We start from the raw sequence: 24304 nt of genomic DNA on the forward strand, positions 1-24304 counted from the left end.
GGCAAGAAAAAGCCTGAGAGAAAAAGCCAAGCCTCCTCTGGCAGTCGCTCTTCCCTGGCGTTGGCCGGCCGCCAAGGCCTCTTTCTTCGCTACTTTTCCCTCTTCCTCCTCCTTCTCGCTTCTCTATTTGAGAACAAGGCGCGAGGAGGCCGATGCAAGTGGCTCTGCAACCACCAGTTGCTCCGCCGGTTGGATGTAGGCCTACACCGCGGAGCTAAGTGCGCAGTTAGCCGAAGCGCCTGTTGCTCTCGGACTTTTTTTTCTTCTTCATCGCTACTTTTTGGATCTCGTAATCGAATTCGACGCAGCGTGTAATGCACGCCAAATAGCGGATTGGCTATTTTCAAACGTAAATACACGGGCTGACCCGTGTGGACCTTGATCCGATTGAATTTTGAGTGCTCGTAAAAGCTCTCTCTCTCTCTCTCTCGCGGCGTATGCACTATGGCTCTCGTAAAGTTTTCATTTTTCACGGATCATTTGATTTAAGCGCGGCGCAGAAACTAGAACTGGCGCTTACTGTCACGGACAATAAAGATCGACTTGACGATAAATCCCTTATACTCCCTCCCGGCGATAAACTCATCTTCGAATACTCGAGAACGAAAGCCATATCCAAGCATTCGTGAAATGCGTACAAGACATAAATCACGCGTCAAGTGTGCGTATACGCGAGAGAGAATCAACTAGAGATTCATGGTCGTTTTTTCGGAAAAACTTTACAGCGTAACATTGCTGTATGAGCGGTTAATGCAACGTTATGCCGTTGCATAATTGAAGACGATATCGCGTGTACACAGAGGCTCAGCGAGACAAAAGCTGCCTGTTGCTCCGCAGCCCGGATATAATGTCCGCGTCACTCCCTTTTTTGGTACAGGGCCAGAGCGCTATTAACCCCGAGAAATTGCTTCCGCGACGTAATAATATACACAGACTCGGTCTCAAAAATCTCGAATCCCAATCAGATCGTCGAGTTCTCTGTTAGACCGAGAGAGCAATGACATTAGCTTGCCGACATCGCCTCGAGGATGTGTATATATATAACGTTTCACGATTCGGCTCACGCGACGCCAACAAGTGGTCCATACGTATGCGCCCGATCTCTTCTACGTGCAGGTAATTATTAACCGAGACTCGAAGACGTGCTTTGCGAGAATCCAATCGCGCGGCTCTATTGGCTCAGCGGATCCGAGAAAGGTCAAGTGGAAAGGGCTCGGGTTTGGCCAGACATGGAGAAATTATATCGCATCAAAAAGTATCTAAACACAAAGTCGTTTCACCCTTCTCCGGATGCACGTCCGAGGAGAAAAATCCAAGCGTATAACAGATCCCTCGCGTCAGATACAGGCCTCGCTAAGCTCGTTATTATTTGTCGAGGTTAGACAAACTCCACAGGAGAGTCGACTATCTCGCGCGTAAATCGCGCGACGTTTATGGGTCAAGCAAATTCGCCGCTATGCCGTTGTGTGTATCTACGCTATACGTTGCGCGCATGTATAGCTTAGATTTCTCACGTGGATAAAGGCGATGCCGACCAGCCGTAAAGCGCTTTACGAGATCCGCCTCGCTACTGTGTGCAGCCCGGCTACCATCAGTGGACTGGTTTTATCTGTCGGTGGTTTCGCGGCGATGTGTGCGTAGCTTTTGCATGCGGGAGGCTCGAGTTATGGCCGCGAGCGCGCGAGGCGGAGATTTGATAAAGTCGATGGTTTCTTGGGGCGAGTCGCTGCTACTATACTGCTGGCGACGATGCTTATCGAGGAAATATAGTCCCTTTGCTCTACTACTATCCGCGCTACGAGCTTATACGTCGTGCGATGCGTATAAATATAGACGCCCACGCTATTCCGGAAAAAATAAGCCATGCTTGTACTCTTTTCACACTCGTGTTCGGCGAAATCGATGAAAGTCTCAGCAGCCCGCACTTTTCAGCCTCCACACTCCCGCAAGCGCTTTTTAAGTTACCCCCCGCTCGCCAAACTCTCTCGCATCACACACTCCGCGCAGCTCTCTCTCTCTCTCTCTCTCTCTCTCTCTCTCTCTCTGTCTCGCAGTTGGTACAACCTGTGGAGCCCGGTTAGCGTGTCTGCAACTTCCTCTCTATCCCACCCCCGCGTCAGCCCCTCCGACACTCAGCTTAATGAGAAGCGAGCCCGGCAACTTCCCCCGCAGCGCGCGCTGGTAACTTTATACCGCGGACAAGGAGCTTGCGGAGCTGAAATTTGCGTCGGGGTTAATTAAAAAGGTGTCGTTGTGTCTCGCGCGTCCTTTTTTCTACTCCCGCTTGAGAGAAATGCGCGGCGCGACGATGATTTTCCACGCGCTTATACGCATACGATTTTATTCTTTTTTTTCGTACAGTCATCGCGAGAGCGGAGATCCAATAAGCCGTTAAATTCGATCGGATTAATTTTATAATTCGATACCGCGATTAAATCAAATTATTATACGTGTATAACGCGAAGCGAGCGCGCGAGAGAGCACGGTTTTTAGCGCCATAATTCGAGGCCCGCGCCGAAATTGATCGAATGTTTGAATAAGGTTTCGTTTTATGGCTTCGCGCTATACGCGGTTAAAGCGATTCGAGCGCGCACACGATGTGTATGAATACGCGCCGCGCGCACGCAGCGACGACAAAATTCAATTATCTATTTTTTCCATACGCGCTTTTGCCGCTTCGTTATACGATGACGATATAGGTGCGTGTATAGACGCGCGTCGGTACACTCGAAAGCTCTCGATGAGTTCGTGAATGTCTAATTAAAATTTCGTCATCAATTTGCGAATAATACGCGGGAAGATACGTCGCGGAATTTTCATCAAACTCTACTTATGAAGAGAGCTAGCCTGAAATTATCTGCGAAAAGCGGCTTTTCTCGCTGCTGCGCGCGCGAGCTTTCGCAAGGGAGACAACTTCGGCCAAGGTTTGCACTCCCTGACGGCGCATGAAACCAAGCGCTTAACTCGAGGAGTTTTCGGGCGTAAACAATATTGCGAGTTTCAAATCCGAAGATTAAACAGCGAGTGTAAAGAACTGCTGAACAAAGAATAACCGATACGCATATAGCTCTATTAAATGCTTGCGTCTACTATATACCTATACACGCGGAGAGAAGGAGAGGTCGACATAACAACGCACTAAACGCATTAACGAATAAACATCAAAGTACACTCATCTACGGAGGATTTCCTTAACGGCGCCGCGTAGTATAATCCAGCCGAGTGTACAGCCGTGCGCTGCATTTATATACATACATACATACATACATACATATATATATATATATATATATATATATATATACACACACACGTACGGTATATCGTATACAGCGCAGTCGCGAGCGTTAACTTTTTATTGTGCGGCATAGTTGAAAGTTTATGAACTATACGCGACGACGACGACGACGTCGGGGCTGAGGTCAGCCCTGGGCATTAAAGCCGTTTATGTCGGCGACGCTGCGCTGCTGCTCTTTCTCCTCTCTCTCCTCTATCGTAATATCAGTAAACGTTACAAGCTGTACGCTGTGTATTATACATATGTTGCCTGCTCCTCTATGCTATAATATGCGTTTTTTCTTCGGCTTCGAATTCTAATTTTCGTGTAATAATGCGGTGAAATGATACAGGCGATACTACCATAGTATAGTAAAAAAAATCAGACTATGTATAGTTCGATAAGAAACAACGCCGCTGGCGCGCGGTTATTTGGGAAAACGGCGAGAGAGGGAAAATCCGCATTGACGAGTTATTATTTTTGTCTCAACTCCGACGATCGTTACCAAACTCCCCCGCGCGTATAATATAGCTATACACACAGCAGTAGCAATCGTGAGCGGCTACGAGTTTATTCCCCTCCGTGCTCTGTTTCTTTCGTCATTATAGTTCGATCATGCGGCTTTCCTTTTATGCGGAGCTTCGTCAAGTTTTCTCTCAGTTGGAGGAATTCGATTTATTCTTATTTTTTCTGTATAGTCGGTATTTTCGAAGACGAATTCGTAGTACGACAACCGCCACGATGTTATCAGCGTAAGTCCGTCTTATCACTACTGATAATCCGATTACACTTGCGCAAAACCACTGTCTTTTCAAAGTTATCTAATCCGCGACCCTGATGCGTCATTTCGCGCGACATTGTCAACGCTTCCGTGGCGCAATTGGCTAGCGCGTTCGGCTGTTAACCGAAAGGTTGGTGGTTCGAGCCCACCCGGGAGCGTCTTTTTTTTTCCTCGTCCACAACGTTCCACTCGCACTCACACATAAGAGTTTTAATCGCTCGCGCATATCGCGAAACGTATCGCGCATAAATAGCGGCACAAGAGCAGACTACACGGAATTTATCGGCGTATAGCCGCGAATTTTCTCGCGAGCACGCGCCGAGATAACACGCGCACCTGCAGCGCTGTGCTATACACGGCAGTCGCTTACCTCGTTCCCTGCGCCTCTATTTTCTTCTTTGTACCTACGCTCCGTATATACTCGCTCTTTGCCGCGACTATACACATCCATCGACGCTAACTCGCTCAAACGTCGCGAAATTGCTTCCGCGTTTCTACTCGGCTGCTGTTTCGAGGGACGAGAAAGTAAGGAGCCGTTGCACGAGTGAAATTACCCGGTGTCTCGTCAGACTCCGCCTGATGACTGAGCAGTCTTTCGCTGTATGCTTTTAGGCATAACTAGGCGGCAGTTTTGTCGCTAGAGTGCGTTTTAATGCCCGCGCGAGATGAGGGGATTTAGAGAGGAATTTTCGGGGGAATGAATTGTGCATTCATAGTTTTGTGATGGTTTTGGATGTAGCACGTAACTATGCAGTTTTCCTGCACTTTAGACTCTTCTTATACGGATAATTATTAGAGCGTCGAGTTTTAGTAGTTTTAAATTGCTCGAATTGATTATCAATATGTGAATAACAAGGTATAGTTTGGAAAATTGCTGCTTTGCGGTCCAGACAGAGGAATCAATTTAGCGATGCTTCAGTAGTTGGCGAGGCTTTACCAAGGGAGCTGAATACTAGAATAAATTTTGAGCTTTCCGCCGCGAATTAGTGACTTGAAATCAATATAGTGTTAGAAAAGTGAGTATCCAAAGAACGAACATGTGAGATGTCTTTGTTTACACTGTTATTCTTGGTACATGTTAATCTGCATGCGTCAACATCAACTCTAAACCAGTTCAATTGGCAAAGCATCCTCCTCACCAAAATCAATAATGAGTTACAGTCAAATCAAGCAGTAATCTTCTTCAATGATAGTCAACCAGACATCTCAAAGGATCAAAATGCTATTTTTAAACATTTATCGCAAGCTGTTCCTAGTGTAAAAATTGACATGTCAAGTTTAACGCACGTTGACTGCTTAAAGGATTCTGAACACAAGTATACACGACAATCAGGGATTATATCACTGAGCTGAAAATTTTGCTTCGATATCTAACGGCATTACTGGAAAAAACTCCAAGGGTAAAATACCCAACCATATTATTCGGCGAAGAAACAACTACAACGAATCAATACAGAGCAGTATTGGAATACGCGTGGTCACTTAAATTCATCGACTTTTCTATTTTTAACGTAAGGAACAGCACCGATAATACTTCTGTCCATTATTTCAACCCTTTCTACAACGTTTTCAAAGAAGAATGTTTGGAAATAAGCGTAAAATTGTTTCCAAACAAATTGAAAAATTTTAACAAGTATCCTCTGAAGTCAGCATTTTTTCACAATCCACCTTACATCAACCCAACGAATTACGGAAAAGAAATAACTATTCACAACGGATTCTACACCAGACCGATTATGGAAGCAATTAAGACTGAATTTCAAGTTGGTATTCAACAAGGATAACAATACGTTCAGCAGTATTGATCAAAAGCTAGGAATTGCTTACAGGAAAGTGAATAATGAAGAAGTCAACATGATGATAATTCCGTGGCGTTTGAATATCGAATCTAATTTACTTCACTTTTATTTTTGTGGGAATAGACTCAAGCACTTGGCATCTTGGCCTGTAAAAACGAAGTTAGAACTTCAGGTGAACCTCCAAATAATCATCCTACCCATTTTATTCATCGTTGTGACTTACTTGCTGAATCTGACAAAATTCAAAATACAATTTTTAAATACATTCGAGGTGTGTCGTATCTTACTAGCTGCTCCTATACCAAACGTTCCACAAGCCTTATCTCGTAGATTTATGTTTCTCAACACAGCAATAGCTTTCGCAATATACTCTTCCAGTCTTCACGCTCAGCTCACCAACATGCTAGTGGCCAAAGATAATACACACTTCGATACCATTAGAGATGTGGAAAGGTCAAAGATGAATTTGCTGATGGGTAACCAAACTTTTCAAAGTGTAATGCTACCCAACGAAAATTTACTATTTCATAAACTAAGGTCACGCACTCGCACCTTCGAGAACATGTCGTGTCTTCATCAGCTCAAAGACGACACGATGTGCATTCTGTCGACCTTCAGAGCAACTTACGAACTACAAACGGACAGAGTTCCGGGAATTATGTTTAAGGTAGGCAAGGTAAGTTTTGGACGAGTCGACTACTTTTACGCCTTCGAAAACGCACTCCGTACATCGAGGCGTTCAAAGAGGTTTTCCTCAGATTTCACGAAGCTGGAATTCTCAAATGGTTGATCAGCAAGGACAAAAACTTTGGGCTTAAGCAATACGCCGAAAGAGGTAGCATGCGCTCGATGTTAATCACGAACGTCACTTTAATCTTGAGCATTGGCTATGCTTTGTCAACTCTCGTGTTTTGCGTCGAACTACTCTTGAAACGATGTAAGCAGCGAACCAATAATGTAACCCTTATAAGCCGAAGCAAATAATAATAAAAATAACCACACGAGCATGAATCTCCAACAGTATTAGAGCAGTCATTACCCCAGCGCTTCCAAAATCCCCTCTACCGGAAAGTTGCAATCAACCTAAACACCGTAGCAACACACAGCTCGACCACTTTAATCAGAATCTGGCCGAGACGCGCGCGGGAGAGAGGGAGAGAGAGAGAGAGAGAAGCTGATGCAGGGAAGCCCATCAGCAGCCAGTACTAGGTATCCAACTAGACGTTCGAGACTGTAGGGTCGAGAACAGTTGGCGGCGGCGCCGATAGAGCCATTGATGGCTTCTGGTTGGAAGTTGGAAGCCGCGCGACCGCCGTATAAATCCGGGCCTCTCTCTCTCTCTCTCTCTCTCTCTCTCTCTCTCTCTCTCTCTCTCTCTCTCAGGCGAATTTGCAGAAGGGAAGTTTGTTAGCGGAGTGCCAATCGGCTGGCCGCTTAATTTGGGTATTGCGCGAGCTGCTATACCACTTGCAGGTAGCTATTGCCCAGGTGATTGCTTGATTAAAGCTTGTAACGGAAAATCAGGCGCGCTTTCAATATAGCGACTGAAGAATACGAGAGTGAAAGAAAGCTCGTTAAACAGAGAGGGCGTGTATAATTCAATCCGGCGCGCGTTTAACTCGAGAGCGCGCAGAGATATTTCATTTCTCGCCGAAAAGAGAATCGGGAATGGCGCGCTCTTGGAGAATGAGAGAGAGAGAGAGAGAGAGAAAGGAGGCTCTTGTACTCAACAGGTGTACCTAGGCACATACGCTGCCGCTGCTGCTCGGTTCTTGCTGCGACAGACGAGAGCAGCTCTGGAAATCTCGAGGGATCGCTTTGTGAAGGGTGTAGCGCGATGCATAAGTGATGACGGCGTAGCGCTAAAGTTCTCGCGAAAGGGGGTAAGAGAGAGAGAGAGAGAGAGAGAGAGAGAGAGAGAGAGAGAGAGAGAGAGGAGAGAGAGAGTAAGGCTGCGGGCCTCGACGGTGTGTGTATTTGCCTTCGTGTCTCGCGCGGGCGCGAGGAGCGTTATATTGAGTGAGTGGGTGTGCTTTCGCGAGCTGTCGAGTGGGCGAGGTGGTGCAGCTTCTTCGTTTTGGAATTTAATTTGCGTTGATTGTTGCTGGAGAATTGGAAAAGTTCGCTTATCATTGATTCAAAGCCAACAAAGCTTAACCTCGCGAAACATGCAAACCCTGTTAACTAATAAACAATCCCCAGCAATTCGTTTCCCCATTAAATCGCTCCGCGCCTCTTCCTCTGTCCCCCACTCAGCGCATTGAATCGTTCGACAGGGCTTTTCAGAAATTCTCTTTGCAAAGCAACGGCATAACCGTGAATACACACACACATACCCGTATACGCAGCTATACGTTAGCTGCGCGCGTGTTTACGAATGCCGGTGCTTTTGAAAGGCATCCTCTGGCGCCCGGAGCTAAATTTACAATCAGGCAAAATTCAAACGCGGCCTTTAACGGCTTAGGCTCTGTCTCTCTCTCTCTCTCTCTCTCTCTCTCTCTCTCTCTCTCTCTCTCTCTCTCTCTCTCTCTCTCTCTCTCTCTCTCTCTGTTGCGCAAATTGAAACTCCTCTGTCTGAAACAATCTTGCGAGTTCTGATGCGTATCGACGGCTCTTGTTGCATCTTGAAGCTGTTTTAATTCACACACGCGTCGCGACATCGAAAACGAAGCAACGTCTCAACGACTTTTCAGTTTCTAATCCCGTTATAGCCTCTCTTGAAGCGCTTAAACATTTAAGGAGCAGGTGTGTGGCAGCTAAAGATCCTTGCAGCCGGCTTTTCGAGGTTAGCAAAGAGAGGGCTATACACAGCGCGCCGCTCGCGCGCGAGTCTTAATGAAGCCCATTCACATGGTTATTATCGCGAAGAGCGTGTAATCGTCTCGCGCGCGAGCTTCTATAGCTTGCTTAATAATAATCGTATAGGGGGCTCCGTCGTTGCATCTCCTTCTCTGAGAGAGAAAGAGAGAGAGAGAGAGAGAGAGAGAGAGAGAGAGAGAGAGAGAGAGAGAGAGAGAGACTATATACAGTTTCTTGAGCGCGCGTTAGGAAAATTTTCAACTGTACGGAATGAAAGACGTTGAACGAGTATTTTTCTCACTCGAAATCACTGCAACGTGTAGGATATTCTGTGTATTAGCGATGAAATTCGATAATTCGCTAAATACGCCCGACCGCAGGCGACGTCGAACGATAATGGAATCGAGGGAGCACAAGCTGGTGCGCTCCGTTGCAGCAGGTTCCAATGGCGCGTCTTAAGTCATGACGGCCTGAGTAACGGTAATGCGGCTACACGGCGCATCTAATGTAATTTCGACCCGACGCCGTTCACAATATCTGCCGCGTGCGTTATATATAACACATATACACACTGTGCCTACGCATATTATATGCATATAACGTTGATTACAATAACTTTACGCTTTTTTTCTTCTCAGCAGGATCAACAAAACCGATAATAAATCATCTCGAGAGAGCTTTGCCAACTGGAGGTAAAATCGAAACTCACTCACACACACACACACACACACACACGAGCTTATCGCGCACGACGGCGGCGGCCAGTGTCGAGCGGGAGACCCTATCTCTCATTAATTCAAAAGTCAGCGCCTGCAGTAGCGCAGCTGTACTTACACGGCGGTGCCGAGCGTCGGCTACACACTGCATTTGCATCGGGAAACAGATTTGTCGCAAGCTCGCGCGCGCCGCACACGAGAGAGTAATGGATGAGTCGCCGTCGTCGTCCGGTCTAATTGATGGCTCGTTTGCGCTGCGATGCGCTGATATCTTCGGTCGAGTGTTAATTTTGCATAAATTATCGCTGCACAACATTTTCATTATTGCAATGTTATCGCGAACAATCGGAAAATCGCGAGGAATCGATTAATCGATACCGCAAGCTATCCGTGGAGACAATAGCACTCAATTATCTTCCCCCCCCCCTCTTTCGAGCAGCAAGATGCCGAGAGACCGCGAGTCCGAATAGTTTTCGTGCTTCTCTCGAGTGTCGACAAACAATCCGTCCTCGTCGTCGAGTCGCTGACAGTGAAATTAATTAGAAGCGACCGCCGGTGAGATGCCTGGCTTCTACGCCACGAATTCCGACGATAATTTAGGCGTTCCTATAGCTCGTTGTTTTTCTACTACTGGAATCATCCTACCAGACTTATCCCTCGCGATTTGAATGAAAATCAAGTCGTCTCGTCAATAATACATCCTATAACACTACAAGAACGGAGGAAGAGGAAAAAAAAGGAGCAAGGGATAATAAAGCCCGGTTTAACGATAATCACTCGCAGAGAGAGAGAGAGAGAGAGAGAGAGAGAGAGAGAGAGAGAGAGAGAGAGAGAGAGAGAGAGAAACGAGCCGTCGCCGGAATCGAGTTATAGACGCGGATGATCGTAACGCGGCCATTACGAATGATTCGCGCGAAATCGGCTGCGAACGATGTCGCATTAACGGGGGGCCGACCCGTTAAGGAGGACTGTTGAGAGAGAAGTTCGCGCGCGGGCCGTTAACGTGCCGGGAATTCAAGGGAGAGCTAGGCGAAATGGGAAAATTATAATTAACTCGAATTGCAGCCGGGGGAGTTGATAGTCGAGTGTATACATCGAATACGCATTCTAGTTGGCTCGCAGTGGATGAGAAAAGTTTTTTGAAAAATGAAGCCCCTCTCGCGATTGTTAAACGCAATCATTCGAATGAAGCCTTGTAGGTTGGAAAAGGAGATATTGCGTTTCGTTTGCTCGCACATGCAGCTAACAATATGCATTGTTTTATAAGGCGGCATCTATAGCGAAAGAAAAATTTTCACCGAACTAGAGCTATATACCGTCTGCAGCGCGTTTCCCCTTTTCGAGAGCTTTCCCCTATTCAAGAGTCCCGTCGCCAGGCAGTCAAAGGCGCGTCTAGTCTCGTCTCCGCTGAAAGCAGCCGAAGCCGAAAACGGCAGAGCCCATTGTGTCGAAAGCTCGGCGTTAGGGTCGACGCATAGCTTAGAAACGTCGAATTCGGAGAGAGAGAGCTTCCAAGGTATCTCTATATAGAGGCTGATGCATTTATGTGCGTGAATTATAATGGTATACATTAAGGAAAAACGATTTCAGCTCACCTAATTGGAAAGTCGTCCGAGTGGATTAAAAGCAGCTTATCGGCGTGACTCAAATTTCAAGGGGACACAGCGAAACACACGTGATCGAAGCGGTACACACTAGTCAAAGCTGGCTTTTTGTCGAGCTGTATACACCTTGTCGTCGTCGCGTCGATCGGAATCAGCTGATGACGGGAGATACCGGAGCACTTTCATCAGAAAAACTTCGGTCTATTACGTAGAATGCGAGGGAGGGAGACGCGTTGTGTATTGGATTACACTTTGGTGGTTCAAGGAAAATTAGAATTTAAAAATTAATCCTATCTCTGACTGGTGTCATGAAACGAACTCGACTGATGGACGAGCTCGCGAGAAATTTTCGGAAATACCTAAGCTCTGCATTATCTACGAGTGAAAAAGTGCCAGACACTCGTGTCACGCGAGAAATTCGACAAATAACTTATACTTGCCCGATAATCAATCTCAGCGATAAAGTATAATGAGATAACCCATTTAACCTATACTGCTCAGAATTCCGCGGAAACAAAACCGCGCGAACCGCGTGCGGATTTAAATTTTCAACGTTCGAAATCCTCCCGCAGACCTACGTCGAGGCTATATCCTGTTCGCACAAGTGACACGCGTGCGTACAGTCCTCGGCCACGGCGCTCTCGGTCTCGTCACGCAACGCCACACGCGGATCGGACACTAACGACTCTCAAGCTCGACGGCCGTTAACGAGACGCCTACTCGATTTTCAGCCTTTGCAGCTCGCGAATACACATCCGACGCGGCTGACGCCCGTTGCCAAGCCTCGGAGAGCTGATCTCCCAAGAGGATTTTGACCTGCTTTCGAAGAATAATAAACTGCAGCCCGCGCGCATTATGAATATTCATTGTTTTTTGACTCTCGAAAATCCAAACAATGCTCGGGTGTATTTTTCCAAAAAGTAGGTTAAAAGCCCGAAGTAACGACCTAATTCCATGCCGGGCACTTTTATTATTACCCGAGACCGACGGAGAGAGAGAGAGAGAGAGAGAGAGAGAGAGAGAGAGAGAGAGAGAGAGAGAGAGAGAGAGAGAGAGAGAGAGAGAGAGAGAGAGATAATCAAGGGAATATATTACGCCGTCATATTTATAAAGGATATAATCCCCCTCGCTCTTGGTTCGCGCTGGAGAAAAAGGGGCCGCAGAGCGCAGAGAGCGAGAGCGAGAAGTGGGAATAATAAGAAATTCCGCGTCGGGTAACTTCGTCCCGAGAGCGTTTAACTTGTAATTAGCAGGGAGAAAAATGCTGGCCGTGTGCTGGCCGGCCGAGATTGTTAAAAACTTGTCCCTTTCTTGCGCGCGACTCTCGACTCGCTCCTCCTCATTACGCCAAATTAAGACACGGCGCGAGTTATACATTCATTAGCGCCGCTCTGCCGCGCGGCCGCCTGTACTTTTATACTCCCTCTCCGCGTGTATTATGGAAAAGTTCACCTTCTTTTTGTCGTCGCGGCGGCGCTTTTTCTTCCAGCCTTGCGAGGAGAAAAGCGTACACTGTCCAAGAAAACTAATCAGTCGTCCCCGCGCGCACGTGTATAGAGCGAGGGGGGTCGCGAATTAATATTCATCCCCTCGCGGCGCTCAAAGCTCGCGCTCTGTGTGTGTGTGTTTTTCGGCGGTTATATAGGCGCGAGCGCCGGACGCGATATCATCGCTGAATAAACATGACATTATTAAGCGTACTGGCCGAACGCTCGCGTGAATTAACATACAAATTGAAGGCGGGCCTACACCGACGAACAGAGAGAGTAGAAAGCGCCGCGCCGTCTGTGTCCTCTACTGCTGCGCCGCGCGGACCCTCGTATACAGCCGTCAAAGACTGTGTGTGTGTGTATTCGTTGGGACAAGCTCGGGGTGGGTTTGATGTCTCCTTTTCGACTGCTCGCGTTATGCCCCGCTATAGGCCTGGGATGTGTCGGCCGGAATTTTCTGCGAGATTTTCGTTTCGTGAAAAAAGGCGGTGAAAGCTAGCCCCAGGCTACGAAGAAGTGCGAGCTCTCGGAAGATTAATTTCATTAACCCCATTGTGCGCGGTCCACCAAAGCCACGCGCGGGCCGACGGGTCGGGGCGTCGTTAAACAAACGGAGACGATATTTCAGGAAGAGAGAGAGAGAGAGAGAGAGAGAGAGAGAGAGAGAGAGAGAGGCGCGGAGTCCCGGGGCAAAGTGGCGGCGTTTAGAGTGCGAGCGCTGGCCTAAGTGACCGACATCAGCGCCGCCTTCGCCTAATAGCCGGCCAGCTGTGGTTGACCTCCCCTCGACTGCGGTGCGAAAATTTCGAGCTCTTATAAAAGGGAGAACGCACGGCAGATTTACGACAGACAGAGCGAGCGAAGTGCCTGATGCTGCGGTTTTCCGCTTCCGTCCGGCTTTAACCTCGCGCGAATATCCTTTATTTTTTTGCGAATTTTCAAGTAAAGCGGTATGAAACAATAGCCTTACAAACTTTCGCTCTCGGCAAACTCACGGCACGGAAAAAGCTCGATATTCCGATAAGCCATAACACAGGCCTCGGCGGCGACGAGGTGTCCGGCGAGCTGCAAAAAATCGCGATTATACGAGCCGCCGACTCGTCTGTCACACGTATATCTATGTGTGCGAGTACCTGTGCTACAGCTGGCGTCATATCCCGTGTCCTACGCGGCAGAGAGAGATGATAGAAAAAAAAGGAGAAGGCGAGAGTCGCCCGCCCCGTCGCATACAAATGATGAATTACGCGGTATCGATCCTGCCGCCGTCGGACGTGAGAGCATCTCTCGCGCTGTCCGCTGGTTTTCGAAACGAGAGGTAAAAAAAGGAGAAGTAGAGAATTTTCGCTGTTATTGAATCGCATAACGCCGCACCGCCGTCGAATACATACGCGCGAGGAAAAATTGATGAATTCGAATTACGCGCGCGCTATTTGCGCTGCTGTGCGCGGGAAATTTGAAAAACAAACTCATCTGTCGCGCCACGAGAGAGTGAGTGCAGAACACACTATTTCACAGCGCGGCGGCGGGCAATTCTCGGAGGTGAAAAGTCGACCGGGGCGAATATTCCATCTCTCTACGGCGGCGTCGGATTTTCGCAATTTCGCCGGCTCTCTTTCCAGCTAATTTTCGCCGAGTTTAATTGAGTGTGGAGAGAGAGAGAGGGAAAGAGAGAGAGAGAGAGAGAGAGAGAGAGAGAGTGGGAGGGAATCGGAAACGTCGTTGGTCTGGCCGAGTCGACTGCGCGAGCGAAAATAGAGGGAATTATAATTGGAGCTGTGCGAGGGTGAGCGAGTTGAGAGAACAGCCGATAGTTTGTCGCGCGGCCATGTCGTACAAGCCCTCGAGAGGGAAGTCTATTTGAATGTCATTTCTTTGGCGCCGCGACGAGTTATGTTTGATCAGGCTCCCTATGAATGCGGTCGGCTTGATTAATTTCGTAAATACTCGACTCTAGCAGCGCGTTCTTCTCTCTTTAAAATAACGTAAAGCGAAAAAAAAGAAAAATAACTCGATGGAAGCCCTTTTTTGTCAGCTAGCCGCGCATGTAAAAGTCTCTCGCGCCGCAGTAAACTCGAAAAGGGCGTATACGTATATAAGACTCAAAAATTAAATTTCCCGCCACTAAAAAATAAGAGCGCGCCGCTGCGTCGTAAAATTTCTCGCTGCAGCTCCGCTCGCGACACTTCGCCCTCGGGGATACAAATATTCAGTTGCGGAGCTCGCTCTCTCTCTCTCTCTCTCTCTCTCTCTCTCTCTCTCTCTGTCGCGTCGCTAAAAAAAATATTACATTTTCATAAGCACAGAGCGGCAGCAGAGAGAGAGAGAGAGAGAGAGAGAGAGAGAGAGAGAGAGAGAGAGAGAGAGAGAGAGAGAGCGACACACAGTCGTCCCGATAAAACTGCGCGCCAAGAGACTCTCTCTCGGCGTACTAAGGCGTAAAACTGCGCAGCGCTAGATTCCGAATGAAGACGTTAAAAGAGAAGACGCGAGGATCCTCTCGAATAATAAAAAGCCTCGCTCAGCGAGTCGACTTAAAAAAAAAAGGAAGACAGGGGGACGTAGAAGAAGAAGAAGCGACGGCGCGGCATAAAAGGCAGAAGCAAAATGAAATGAAAGTCGGAAAGTCGCCGGCAGCTCGTTTCGCTAAACGTCCCGCTGATTATTTTCATCGGTTCCGCCCGACGTCTATTCGTGCGAGCGACTCTCTGCCAATCTAGATTGAATCTTTGCGTTATATAGCCGAGAGCCGGATCATCGCTCGCGCACTTTTCCGTGAGAGAGAGCCGCGGCGATATCGTTTATTTTTCTCTCTTCGCGCGGATATATATCTCAGGGAAATTCGCTGATGCTTCGCTCCTACCTCAGCCTTATATTCAAATCCTTGGAATGTATATTATTAAGAGAGAAAATTTATATCTAGAGATTATATATGTATAATATATGTCATAATACATACGTGCGCACGTCATCATGACATTCAGCGAAGTTGCTCTCTTCAATTTCGGAGCCGCTGCCGATTAATATTTAACTCGCGCTTAAGCCGCGCGGCTGATTTCGCATGCCTAGCGCGACGCCCTTAACGACTCCGTCATACGACGACGACGTCGACGTCGAGTCTCCAGCGTGTACTTTGCATCCCGAAGAGACGACGCGCTACGGCCTCTCGTGTGGCGCGTTTAAAGGGGAGGAGTCGAAATTTTCTGTTTTTTTTTTATTTTCGCTTCAAGAATCGTCGGGGGATAGAGCATGAGCACGAGGGCGGATAAAGTCGTAGACGCGCAGGAGGAAACATAATTCTAATGCTCACGTGATAAGGGGCAATGCGGGTATATTTTTGCGGACGCGCGCGAGCGCAGGCGAAAGGGGATTATAAAGAGGCTATGTATCACCACGAGCGAGTTACACTCACATCGTCATGCGGCGAGAAATTCGTGCGCTGCAACTTACCTGAAACAGAAAAATCGAGGACGGAACGTTAGAAAAGCGTTTCACGGACGCGTAACGCAATCGAAGATTGAAAAGCCTTTTAAATAGATTGCAGGAGAGATGTCGCATCAATCGTGAAGAAGGGGGGGGGGAGTCATTACCCGATAGCTTTCTCGATTTAATCACCGGAAACTTTGTTTTCTCTTCGGCGTATAATTTAAAAGTAGGCTACGAGGACTGGCAGAGAGAGGGAAAAAAGGATCTTTCGACGGATGGTACACGACCCTACGAAATTCGACGTCGACAGATTAAACGCCGGGAATGACGGCGAGGGGGATAATGATGCGTCGGATATTAATGACCGAGGAGCTTGAAAAATCGACGAGGACGGCCCGTAATGAAGTTCAAGGATCGCGATCTTCGCCGGGCGAGCGAATGTTATAGATTACAGTTTGAGAAAATTATCTCGGCAAAAGTGTCTATGCGCCAAAAAAGAAGAAAGTGTACAGCAGCGCTAAATGCACATCGTCCACTCGGACGTTCTTTACCACTCGAGCAATTTTTAATGCAAAAGCTCAGCCATCCGTGAGGCTCGCAACAATGGGAGCGTTCGAACCCTCTTCCCCCGAAAAATCGAGAGCCGTCCTCCCTGAAAATGTACACTTTCTTCCTCCTCGGCACCGACGACTAAAGGACTTCTCTCTCTTGCTCGTGAAAAGGGCAGAAGAAGTGGATTGATTCCCGGGTCCATCTCTCGAGCCGACCCTCGAGACAATTTGTACTCGATCGTCTCTCTCTCTCTCTCTCTCTCTCACTCTCTCTCTCTCTCTCTCTCTCTCTCGCGCGCGCGCTGCAGTCGCCATTTTTCTCGAGAGATGTGCACGACTCTCGCTCGTTAATCAATCTCCTCGTCGGCTACTACCGACTTTTTCCCAGCCGTCAGGCTTTTGTGCCTCAAACCAGTTCGGGATTCTGCGATTTCCACTACTTTTCGTCCGGCGCGGAAAAAGAAAAAAAACTCGTAATTACGCGAAGAGTACATAATAATAGCTGCGAGAGTCGCGAGTTATTCCGTCTGTGTGCGTGTGTGCGGCCGAAAAGCGTTACATTAGCGTAAAACGCTGCCGTTATTCAGTCCCTTTGACGGCGAATAAGCCCCGATATGCGCGTTATATCGGGCTGAAAGCCCGAATGCGCTCGCTAATTAAATTTTCGAAAATTGCGCGCGTCCCTTTGTGCAACTGTTAATTTTCCGCAGATAGCTCTCGCTGCGTGCTCTACAAATAATTATAGAGCTCTTGTTTTCCCGAGAAATTCAATGACGCTTTCAATCCCTCTCCCTTGAGCGAAAAACCATTCCATCCGCGGCAAAAAAGCGCGACATGCATCTTCCCGTCATTGTTTAGCCATTGACCTCTTATTCGAGAGAGGGATCGTCAGATGTAAGAACGCTGTTTTGCTCTTTGCGGAATGATTGATATACGCCCCCGCGGAGACTCGGCGTAAAAAGAGTACGTACATGTGCGCACGACGACGCAGACCGACTCTACCCCGCGCGAAAGGAGCCCCGAGAGACGGGCTGCAAGAAGAAGCCTATACTGATTGATTGAATATTTATCGAGTTGCCGTACTGCTTCTATACTGCTGTGCCTGACAAGCTACGAGTGAAAAGACGTGTCGAACATTTCTTTGTTTTTGTCATCGTCATATACTTTTCTCCCCTCAACTCGACTACTCCACTTCTGCCGGTATTATACACACACATCCGAGTCTGCAGCAGATCCACATACACATACACGCGTACATAACTGCAGAGAGTCTCGAGAGCGGATGCAGTCGCGGTGCTGGAATTCCGTTAGGATCTCGGATTCTGTACACGCTTTAGCGAGTCCATTATAGAGATTGTGGCCGCCGCCGTCGCGAACCTTATAATACAAGGGACCGCCGCACGCGATTTTCGCTTCTGGTCTCGCTTGCTCTCTCCGTGTGCTATATCTGTACACGTAAAAGCCAGTGGTGTGGTAGAATTCGCACAGAGCGAGCACTGCGGAATCGTTCATGCGCGAACTTACCCGCGCGCACCGACAAGATGTGAGCTCGCGCGTGCAGCTAGGCCATTGTCTTCTTTGTCCGACTTTCCCCGTGCCTCGCGCTGATTGATGAATTTTTTTTTTTCATTTCCGTTTCTATCCTATACACATAGCCGTCGCGCGCAAGGAAAAAGAATAAATTTTAGAAAATTCGCGATCCCCGCCTCCGAGCAAGAGCGAGCGAGAGAGAGAGAGAGAGAGAGAGAGAGAGAGAGAGAGAGAGAGAGAGAGAGAGAGAGAGAGAGAGAGAGAAAGAAACGAGTTAGCGTTCATTCCAGCCAATTCACCGTCTCCAATCTCCATTTCTCTCTCTTCTCGCGGGCGCTATCGTATTCTCGCCTCCATCCAGTCGCATTATGCGTACTACACGTCGTCCCGCCCCGCGGCGGAAGATTCGCCCTCGCTCGCTCCTTAATTCTTCCATTTTTCCCGGGGAAACAGCTCGCTCTCCATTTTTTTCCGCGAGCGGCAGTAAGTCACGCGAGCGCGACGGCTAATGGGGCAATAAAGTAGCCGCGGCGTATAAGGAAATGACGGGGAGCTAGCGCAGGATGTATGTACTTCGCATAAGCAAGAGAGCGAGCTATACTAAATGTGGACCCTTGCTTCGCGAGTTTTCTCTTTTTTTGCCTGCCTGGCCTTTTTAAAAACTTTTCAAGGGGAATGCGCGCCGCCTCTTAGGAGACGCTTTATTATTAACGCGCAGAGCTCTATACAGCTGTCTTCCGAAGCTTTTAGAGCTGCGTTAATAATGGGCATCTCCGTGTGCGAGATTGAGGAACGATATTTTTCGTGGATTTCAAAATCGAGAGCGACGCGCGTCAGCTTTTTTGTTTATGATGTGTATCCGGAGTATCTCGCTGCGTGCATTTCTCTTTTCTTCCTATCTCCCCGGGGGACTACGCGCTGCTGAAGGGAAGAAGCTGGAAGAGTCGCGGAAATTAGAATAGCGTCGCCGCCGCCGCCATCGGGGAGTGATGTTGCTCTCGTCTACTCGTGGAAGAAATCTCCCCCGTGCCTTCTCCTCCCCCCTCGGAAAAGTAAGACAAATTTCGTGTAATTTAAAGTAGAGAGGGAGAGATTTTACGACGTCGAGTCTGCTACTGCCGTTTCTTCTTCTTCTTCTTCTTTGCGTGCGGGTTGAGGGGATGTGTAAAAATAATGTCGAGCTAACCTCATTATTGGCTCATAGCAACGGGGGGTGCGCGCCGCCGCCACTACTGTATTCTTCTTTTTTCCTCCTCCTCGGCGTTATATTTCGCCGCGGGCTCTTTGATTTTCTCGCGATCTTTTGTGCGAAATTGGCATTTTTATATGCTTACCTACACCCCCGAGTGTGCCACTCGGCTCCCGTTATGATGAGTGATTATACGGCTGCGAGTGGAATTTTATGGGTCCTCTCGGGTGTAATGGGAAATTGTTGCTGCGAGAGATTTCCTGCGGGGGATACGGAGCGAGAGTTCATTGAAAAAGTTGTTTTGCGGAAGATGAGAGCGACGATGCTATTAGCATTTCGACGGTTATTTAGAATACCGCGTTATCAATGCGTCATCGTGTCTAAAGCTTCGACTATCTTATCCAGCTAATGAGCATCAAGTTGTTATTGCGAAAATATGCCGCATCATGAGGAAAATTAACGAATTACAGATGATTAATGCAATTTCGATAGCGATCTCTAATGCGTGATAGTGCTATTGCAGACGTGACTAAATTATTGTATCGGCGCTTCGATTTCGATCGAACGTCACGCGTCAGTGGAATTTAAACAATTCTGTATCCTTCTCCAGAGGTCGAAAAGTTGCTTATTTCTATTTCCTCAGTTGAAATGAGGATAGGAAAAAGTTCTGCAAAGATGCTTTTACGAACGTCTTTTAATTATCGAGTTGGTTTGCTATATTTTAATAACAACTGCATTTTGCAATTCTTTTTCGTCCGCAATGGTCGCGTCGCTTATATTTGTCGAACTTTTTCAATATGAAAGCTGACAAATTAGCGAAAGCAAGGTAAATTAAAATTAAAATACCTCTATATGCTTTCTCCGATTGAAGTAGCGTAATTTGTAAAATTGACTAGGGAAGAGAAAGAGTTGGCCATTGGATGTTGTGGCTATTGCGTAGAGAGTGGTTGTTTTCCATACAGTACCAGCGTACCAAAGTGTGCTATATGCTTGAGTTTTTTATACAGTCAGGGTTGCGAGCGACAAATAATGCCATTCGTCCGTGTATAAAAAGATTTCTCCAGACCTTTTTAATAATAACGCTGAACGCAAATAGCGGATTATGGTATTAACCGATCGACTAAGGTTCTGTTTATTGTAGACTTAAGAAGAAAGTCATGCATAACACGTGTTGATCTGATTAGTTATCATTGCAACGCAGACTCGTTAATCCTGATCAAAGTCCAAAGAACGAGCGAATGAAAATAAAGCACCTTACTCAACTTAAATCAAGACATGACAGTTTCAATTATTCAGTATGCATTGCGAAGATTAAATACTAAATTTTCATGTACAAATATTTGGCAATCGTCTTGGCTTATCTCACGTTCTAAAACCGTCACGCATCCATTATCAGTTCTCGATAAGACATTGAGTGTAAACGATTTTCGATTTTCAAGATGTCTGCAAAACCTTCATATATAAGCTCGAGCTTAGCACTGCACTTACATTCAGATCTCAGCATGTTGAACATCTTGCAGTTTGGAGCGGCGCTTCTGTTGCTTCGGGGTAACTTCATCAGTGCTGAGCACATTTAATGGTAGAGTCGTTAATAAGTGATCAAGAGTAATCAGTTGCCGTTATTTTTTAGTGTCTAGTGTGTTAGGTGACAGCATCGACACCTACGTAACTGGTGGTGAAGATGCTTACCCTGGCCAGTTTCCTTACCAGGTGTCCATCGAGTACAAACTAACTCCGATAGTAGGCAAGTACAGACATGTCTGTGGTGGCGCTATCATCGACCAGAACTGGGTGGTCACCTCCGCCAAGTGCATAACTCTCATACCCGTCATTGGCTATATTCAGGTCAAGGCTGGCAAGCATGAACTGCAGTCAGATAGTGAGTACGTGCAGAAGTCTGATGTAGCGGTCAAGCTCGTGCACAAGGACTACAGAATGTGAGTTCTTTTCTTTCTGAAAGCCGAATTTTCTTCACATCTGATTTAAATGAATTTTTCATCTTTTCTCCGTAGAAACCTCATTAACCCGATCAAATCATATGACATTGCTCTGCTGAAGCTTAAGACACCACTGAAGTTCAACGATCGTGTTCAACCAGTTAAACTTCCAACACCTTACGTACTTCCCAAGGGCCAAGGAATTTTAACTGGTTGGGGCTTGGTCTCCAAGGGTCTTATTCCGATCCAACCAAAAGTTTTACAAGTGGCCAATGTAACCATCCTTCACGAGGAAACCTGCGAGGACGCGCTCAGAGTCGTAGCTCCAATAAGCACTCTAACAGACATACAGTTCTGCACAGGACCTCTCTCGCAGACCAAAACTGCTTGCCTTGTAAGTTCTATTGATTTCAATAATTTATTAAAGAGCAATTTTCGAATTTTATAATTTAATTTGTTTGATGATAATATCTGGTGGTACTAAAATGTTGGAATGTTTTTATTGTGATTGAATATTTTCAGGGCGATTCGGGTGCACCTCTGGTTCAGCTTAAATCCGATCCCGACTCACGCCCAGTCTTAATCGGCATTGCATCTTGGTCGCCATACCCATGTGGCAAAACAGGTTCACCGACTGTATTCACTTTGGCCTCCGCTTTTGTCTACTGGATCGAAGATAGGATCAAAGAGAACACATAAATTATAGCGATCAACTTATTTATATTAAATATAGTTTTAATAATAGATTGAATAAATAAATGTATATGCATTCTGAAACACGTGTTTTTACTTTTATTATTTCTTGCATTCGAAATAGATATAAAAATTTCAAAAATAATATTTAATTTGTATACTATGACAGTAAGTTTATTGTTAGATGCTCAACTTTATTGAGTATTAAAGGTCTCTTAAAACGGTCTACTCTCAATCTTGAAAACAAGTTTGAAGCTCATACACTATCCGCATACTTTTTAATAGTTTTAAACTCGTGTAAATGGTACGAATAAAACAGTTGATTTTAAGAAGAATGCTTTTAAAAAATGCTTTAACAACATTATAAATAATACCGATTTTGTACAAATAGTGAAAGTAATTATTATATTATGTAAGAGTCGAATTTTAAATCTATTAATCTTTCGTCATTAAATAACAAAAAAGTTTATAAATTCTACGGTAAAGTTGCAGGATTGACAGTATTTTCAGCTTATCATAATTTCAGATAATACGATAAACATCAATAAAAAATCACGAATAACTTTAGTATTGCAAAATATTACCTGGAAAATACACGTTTCCCTCATTTTTCTCCAAGAAATATATTAATTAGGTGGGGCAAATGTAGAATGCAAATCCCGATAGTAGTCCTCATGGTTGTCAATAACGTTGTGAAAATGATCAACATTCGCAAAAGGTCTGATTAGATCTTTCTGGATTATGGTATTAATAAATCAACAAAGCTTTTGTTTATTTTAGACTTTCGTAGGAAATTATGCATAACACGTTTCGATCTGATTAATTATCATTGCAATGCCAAATCTTTAATCCTGCAGATCAAAGTCCGTGAATATAAGAATAATAAAGTTAAAGCTATATTTTTATTATTACTGTTTTCTGAATACGTTGAGATTTATTTGTAAAATTCAGGTCTCAAGTACAAGTGACCGGCAGGATGCAACGCAGGTTCAATTGAGCCCGCGAACAAGACCTGCACTCGCATATAAAACATTGCGATTATCGAATAGCAGATTCTTATGTGAAAATATTTAGCAATCGCATTGACATATATGACACCCTAAAACCGTGGCAAATTTATATTATCAGTTCTCAGTAAAACATTAACTGCAGACGATTTTAAAGATATCTGCAAAATGTTCATATATAAGCTCGCGCCTCGCACTGCATTTGCATTTAGATCTTAGCAGCATGTCAAACCTCTTGAAGTTCGGCGCAGCGCTTCTGTTGTTCCAGGGTAACTTCATCTATACTAATCATCCGCAACCGTCCATAAGTGATCTAGAGTAATCGACTATCACTATTTTTTAGTGTCTAGTGTGTTAGGTGCCAGCATCGACACCTACGTAACTGGTGGTGAAGATGCCTATCCAGGGCAGTTCCCTTACCAGGTGTCCATCGAGTACAAGCTAAATCCAATAGTAGGCGAGTACAAGCATGTTTGTGGTGGTGCTATCATCAACCAAAATTGGGTGGTCACGTCTGCCGAGTGTATAACTCTTATACCCAGCATTGGTCAGATTCAAATCAAGGCTGGTAAGCATGAGCTGAAGTTCGATAGTAAATACGTTCAGAAGTCTAATGTAGCGGTCAAGCTCGTGCACAAGGACTATAGAGGGTGAGTTGTTTTCTTTTGTAGAAAACAGATTTTATTCACATCTAAGTTAACCTTTAAAATTAATCTCAAATCTCCAATTTATAGAAGTCTTATTAACCCCATCAAGCCCTATAATATTGCTCTGCTGAAGCTTGAGACACCTTTGAAGTTCAGCGATCGCGTTCAGCCAGTAAAACTTCCAAAGCCTTTTCTACTTCCTAAGGGCAATGGTCTGTTAACTGGTTGGGGATCGATCTCCACAGGTCTCATTCCGGTTTTACCGAAAGTTTTACAAGTTGCCAATGTAACCATCCTTACCGAAGAAACCTGTGAAGACGCGCTCAGAGTCGTAGCACCGATAAGCACTCTCACAGATATACAGTTTTGCACGGGACCCTTGTCGGAGACTAAAACTATTTGCATTGTAAGTTTTATTAATTTCTTCAATGTAATAATTTCACAAGTTTTATAAACAAAAATATTTCAGGGAGATGCTGGTTCTCCTTTGGTTCAGCTCAAGTGCGATACCGACGCAGATTCTCAAAGCCCGGTCTTAATCGGTATTGCATCCTGGTCGCCATATCCATGCGGCAAAACAGGTTCACCAACTGTATTCACTTTAGTCTCCGCATTTGTCTCCTGGATAGAAGAGCGAATCGCAGAAAACTAATAAATTGAATCAATGGATTGATTTAGAATTATTGTAATGAATAATGAAGTGAATAAATAAATATAGTTTTATTATTTATTAGATATTTTTACTTTCATAATCTCTTGTATTTGAAGTAGATTGTAATTTAAAAAAATTTTCCATTTTAAGAATAATATCTCATATTTATATTCTGACATCACGTTTATTAATAGATGCTTTACAAGAAG

The 24304-nt window shown here is 45.8% G+C and overlaps 3 protein-coding genes and 1 non-coding gene across 11 annotated transcripts in view; 3 read left to right on the top strand and 1 right to left on the bottom strand.

The window, feature by feature from the left end:
* LOC100121596 (CUGBP Elav-like family member 4) overlaps positions 1-24304 on the bottom strand; it is a 566446-nt gene that overhangs the window by 88770 nt on the left and 453372 nt on the right. The window lies entirely within an intron of this gene.
* TRNAN-GUU lies at positions 4143-4216 on the top strand. Its single transcript has one exon. It is a non-coding gene; the product is annotated as a tRNA-Asn (tRNA).
* On the top strand, positions 20642-21870 carry SPH103 (serine protease homolog 103). The gene is made up of 4 exons (NM_001172785.1): positions 20642-20707; positions 20790-21096; positions 21172-21490; positions 21619-21870. Exons 1-4 carry the CDS (start codon positions 20662-20664, stop codon positions 21793-21795), a joined length of 849 nt encoding a protein of 282 aa, NP_001166256.1. The 5' UTR covers positions 20642-20661; the 3' UTR covers positions 21796-21870.
* On the top strand, positions 23020-24095 carry LOC100678272 (glandular kallikrein, prostatic-like). Its single transcript, XM_031921949.1, has 4 exons — positions 23020-23036; positions 23114-23446; positions 23531-23849; positions 23913-24095. Exons 1-4 carry the CDS (start codon positions 23020-23022, stop codon positions 24093-24095), a joined length of 852 nt encoding a protein of 283 aa, XP_031777809.1.

This window comes from Nasonia vitripennis, chromosome 1 (genome assembly GCF_009193385.2).
Source record: "Nasonia vitripennis strain AsymCx chromosome 1, Nvit_psr_1.1, whole genome shotgun sequence".
NCBI lineage: Eukaryota > Metazoa > Arthropoda > Insecta > Hymenoptera > Pteromalidae > Nasonia > Nasonia vitripennis.

Coding starts and splice junctions, on each gene's coding strand:
- SPH103 (NM_001172785.1), top strand. CDS start 20,662: ATGTTGAACATCTTGCAGTTTGGAGCGGCGCTTCTGTTGCTTCGGG. Junction 21,097..21,171: donor GTGCACAAGGACTACAGAAT/GTGAGTTCTTTT, acceptor TTTTCTCCGTAG/AAACCTCATTAACCCGATCA. Junction 21,491..21,618: donor AGACCAAAACTGCTTGCCTT/GTAAGTTCTATT, acceptor GAATATTTTCAG/GGCGATTCGGGTGCACCTCT.
- LOC100678272 (XM_031921949.1), top strand. Junction 23,447..23,530: donor GTGCACAAGGACTATAGAGG/GTGAGTTGTTTT, acceptor TCCAATTTATAG/AAGTCTTATTAACCCCATCA. Junction 23,850..23,912: donor AGACTAAAACTATTTGCATT/GTAAGTTTTATT, acceptor AAAATATTTCAG/GGAGATGCTGGTTCTCCTTT.